This window comes from Atta colombica, unplaced genomic scaffold (assembly GCF_001594045.1).
Source record: "Atta colombica isolate Treedump-2 unplaced genomic scaffold, Acol1.0 scaffold225, whole genome shotgun sequence".
Taxonomy (NCBI): Eukaryota; Metazoa; Arthropoda; class Insecta; order Hymenoptera; family Formicidae; genus Atta; species Atta colombica.
This window is the reverse complement of record NW_017259322.1, coordinates 6,732-11,249: the sequence shown is the minus strand read 5'-3', so window position 1 is coordinate 11,249 and position 4,518 is coordinate 6,732. Positions and strand designations below refer to the sequence as shown.

General features: G+C 32.3%; 1 protein-coding gene across 2 annotated transcripts in view; it reads left to right on the top strand.

Annotated features, from left to right (window-relative positions):
* LOC108688131 (tetraspanin-11-like) overlaps positions 1-3,626 on the top strand; it is a 4,447-nt gene extending 821 nt beyond the window's left edge. The window contains exons 2-9 of one of the 2 annotated variants that reach the window (XM_018194260.1): positions 465-547; positions 890-1,102; positions 1,213-1,398; positions 1,877-1,999; positions 2,316-2,372; positions 2,440-2,535; positions 2,619-2,702; positions 3,380-3,626. In XM_018194260.1, coding sequence (XP_018049749.1) covers positions 500-547; positions 890-1,102; positions 1,213-1,398; positions 1,877-1,999; positions 2,316-2,372; positions 2,440-2,535; positions 2,619-2,702; positions 3,380-3,442 — 870 coding nt within the window. In that variant the 5' untranslated portion in view covers positions 465-499 and the 3' untranslated portion in view covers positions 3,443-3,626. The remainder of the gene's footprint in view (positions 1-464; positions 548-889; positions 1,103-1,212; positions 1,399-1,876; positions 2,000-2,315; positions 2,373-2,439; positions 2,536-2,618; positions 2,703-3,379) is intronic. The other variant, XM_018194261.1, reaches the window with a different exon arrangement.
* Positions 3,627-4,518: the final 892 nt, after the last annotated feature.

The window sequence follows — 4,518 nt, the reverse complement described above, 5'->3', positions numbered from 1 at the left end:
AAAATAAAATAAAATTTTAAAATAAAAAAAATAATCTACCATGTTTTTTTCATGTTTATCAAGATAAAAGAAGAAAAATGTGTTTGAGTATTATAATTAAAACATTTTTTTAAGTATATTATTAAAAAAAATATATGTAACTCTCTCACTTTAATTAAATTTAACATTTAACATTTTTTAAGTATTATTAAAAAGTATATATAATTTACTTTAATTAAATTCGACATTTAAATGCAATTATTATTATTATTATTTTTTATTATTATTTAATTATTATTATTATTTTGTTGAAAACAGTTGCAAAGCAAATATGAAATAAAACATTGCATATTTATATTTATTATAAACATTGTATAAAAATGATTAATTAAAGAGGAATTAACGAGTTTAAAATTTATATAACAAATTCTATTACGTTTCCATCCTATATTTGAGCTTACAACAGGTCGCTCTTATATTTGCAGATTGATGACTAATTGGAAAATCAAGGATAACAGACATGAAATACTTAAAAGTCGCGTTGTTCACATTCAATCTATTAATATGGGTAAATAACATGCATGCACATTTTGTAACATTATGAAATATAAATTAAGTTTAGAAATAGCGACACGTGCTACTTAGACGTAGATGCTTAAACTATAAATAATTGTGGTGTAATTCTGTGTACTTTAGAGTAAAACAATCATTTTTCATACTTTGTATTGTTCTCGGTTGAATTAAATTCCGTAAATCTACTTCTGAAGGAAAGCAGAGAGAATTATTTTAAGAGTCGCTTAAATTTACGCGATGTTCAGAAAAGTATAGTTCCCTGAGGGATATACAGAATTACTCTTGCTGGTCGCGATAAAGAAACAATCGTAAATTCATTGCCTTTTCCTTTCGGCAGTTGGCTGGCTGTACGGTGCTCGTTATAGGCGCGTGGTTACTTCTGGAACCCAGCAAAGGACACATCCTAAATCTTTTCGTACCTGATATTAAGCCGCACGAGACTATCAATCTGATAGCTTATAGTCTCCTCGGGCTTGGCTTCATCGTACTCACGGTCGGCTTCTTCGGTTGCCGCGCCGCGCTACGCGGAAATCAATGCATCCTCGCCACCGTGAGTGAAACGACATTTTTATTACCTCCGCCCCTTGGGGGCGCGCGTACCGTTATAGACGTCGGGTCAGGGTCGGTGATGTTTTTATATCGGTAATTGTTTTTCCACAGTACATGAGCATGTTGATCGCGCTTATCATCACGGAATTGGTGACGGCCGCGATCGGTGGGTTGATGACTTTTCAAATCCTATCGGATTTGGAGGAAAGGCTTTCCAATAAACTAAAGGTGGATTATGGTCACGATTCAACCAGCGATCTTCCTTTCAGCCATAGTTTGGACTTTGCGCAGTATAAGGTGTCGTACCAACAGAGCTGCTCGTTTGACTGCTCATTGGTCTTTATGGCATGTCTTGTCATTAAAAAAAAACGCTTATTTTTGTTATATAATCTTTTTTTTAATTGTGATATATTTTGTTCAATTCGTCTTGCGTATAATTTTTCAACTATCAATATTAATTATGAATTTTTGTATGTTTTACTTGAGATGTCAAGTTCGCGGATACGTGCTTTCCAGATCGCAGCACATCGTAATTGTATTTGTGCACGACACTTTAGCGAAATGATACGAAACATTTTTTTTCTTTTTCTATTAAAAATGTTATATTTAAAATTATTTCGTCTCATTTTCCCTGCAGCATGTATTACGCGCCAAAATACGCACGTAAATTATGTTTCATGCATGATGGGGTCGCATGCAATGCTTTGTCAGAAATCGTCTGCCCGATGAGACATTTCGCGATGGTTCGAAGAGCACATGGATGATTCCATTGCAGTTTAATTGCTGCGGTATATACGGCGATGACGATTACAATGGCACTGCTTGGTGGAGGGATGGTCAAATCTCGGGAAACAAGAGGCAGGTTCCCCTCACGTGTTGTGTTCTCAAAAATAGCGAGGTACATGTTTGAATTGATTGATTCTAAAACAACATATATGGATATTGAATTTCTGAAAGTTGAGAGAGTTTATAAAATGTTTTGAAATGTTTCGAAATAATAAAATATACAAATTCCTATACAGTGTGTAATATTAATATTTAGAGATTTCTTTTGTGAAAACCATATAAGTTGTGCATAATGAATATTTTAATATTTTGATTGTTTTATGAATAATTTAATCTTCTGATTCATCTCTTTTTAAAATGTTCTTTATCTTAAATGTCTAATTAAGATCCACGGTTAGTCAGTAAAAGCGAAAGCTTCTGTTTTACAGAATAAAAATACAGGCAGCAGTCCAATGAGTGTTGTATCGAGAGTGTTTCATAAAAATGTGAGTAAAATGTCGGCGACGAAGCGAATGTATGAACTTTATGTGAGTAATCTTTTGTCGCTGGCAGCTGAACGAGAAGCCATGGCTGCATCCGCAGCCTAAGGATGAGGCCGCATGTCAAGTAGAAGACGAAGAGGGTCACGAGGGATATAGGCACAAAGAAGTAAGTACGCATCGTGCCGTGAAGCATCATGCCATTGCATGTTACAGTGTTGCATATTTCAAATGAACAACGCGTTTTCTCAGGGCTGCCTTGGAAAAGTCACGAACTGGCTGCAGTGCGAGAGCTTCACATTAGTATTCCTCGGTATGGCAATGGCAGGAATACAGGTAAATCTTTTTATTATTTTTTGCAAGCTCTTGGAAGAAATAATTTTGAAGAAACGTAAAATCAAAGATTCATACACTGTAAAAAATAAAATGTTAATTTTAATATTATAGTGGACTTTCTAAGGCATGCAAAAATTAACATTTTTGTGTGTTAACATTTTTAACATTTTTGCATATCTCAGAAAATCCACTATACATCTTTAACTTAAATTAACATTTCATTTTTTACAGTGTAATTTTTACTTAAAAAAGTGCCTTTAACTTTTCACACACACTTTATAAAACATTCTTATAAAAATTGTATTTTACAATAAATTACTGTTCTTTATTTTAAGGAGTTTTTTGTATCTTTTTGAAATAGAGATTGTAATGAATTATAAATAGAACAGACTTATCAAATATTTTCTTACTAAACTTAATAGTTTCCTCCTCGGTTTCCTCTTTTGTGTCTTCAATATTTTGTAAAAAGACTTTATTTAAGAAAGTATTTTTGATCTTTAAACTTTATAAAAATTTTATGGTAATTACTCTTCTATATTTAAAGAAATTTTTGCATTTTTTTTCAAATCGATTATAATCGATTATAAATAATAGAATAGATTTATTAAATATTTTCTTAAATTAAATCTTTCTTTACTCTTATATTTTAAAAAAGAAATAATCAAAATGCATTTCAGACTTTCGGGATAATAACGTCTGCTTTCCTCTGCCGAACGATAAGAGATATGCAGGAAGAATGATCCAGGATTCGTAGTCTCAATGAAGTAAAGAGAATGTCGTGGCACGTCCAATCTTTACATTGACAACTTTGGAAGAAGAAACATTTATTTTATATCTTCGATATTGCTACTTGGAAGATTGCCGAAATTCGTTTCGGTTATGTGAGTTGGGACATTAATCGGGATTTGCAGTTAGGAAATATTGCGGGGAAGAAAGTAATATAAATATTTGTTCTATTCCACAAGGTGTCTGTTCATTGAGAACTTCGAATCGAAATAACAATAAGTGCTACGCTTAAATTTAGATCGATTTCCACTTCTGTGCGCGTTTTGCTGCCATTCAGCAATAATGTGACCAAAATGTACCCTGCTGTACATACAACTGTATGCATTTGTGTCGTGTTCAATCGAGTTCTATCTAACTAATACTAATAAAAAATAGCGATGTTATCGCTGGTGTTAGTACCTCACGACGACCATCGGGAGAGTTTGGCTAGCAATGTGAATTGTTATCCATGGCGTTCTATCGTCTTGTAAATACACTTGCCAAGAAAAAAGGATGGATATATGCGCTGCGTGCGTGAAAACTTTCGAGTTGTTTTCTTTTTTTGTAGAAAATTTACCTAATTTGAGATGTAAAATGATTTTTCGCACAAAGTTGTACATAAATTTTTGAAGAAATATCATAATTTTTAACAACTAAGATATTTATGTGAGTATGTTTAGGGGAGACTGAGGCTGATTGATGTATTCTATTAACAGACTTTTAAACGATGTTAGTAGTTCAATAAAAAACGCGTTACAATCATATAACGCTCTATCTTTGACTGAACTTGATGAGTTTTCAAAGTACGTTTAACTAGCCTAGATTCTTAACTATAACTCGAATTAAAGAAATTAAAAAATTTCATTTACTTAGTAAAATGTCATTAAATTTTTACGTATATATATATATATATATTTCTACTTAGCCTAATAATATATGTTCAAGATAGTGCCAAAATAATCTCTGTGTTTCGAAACTTGAAAAAAAAAATTACAAGTTTTGATCAATCCCAGCTTCTCCTAATGAACGTGTATGTTAGATCTTTATAGAC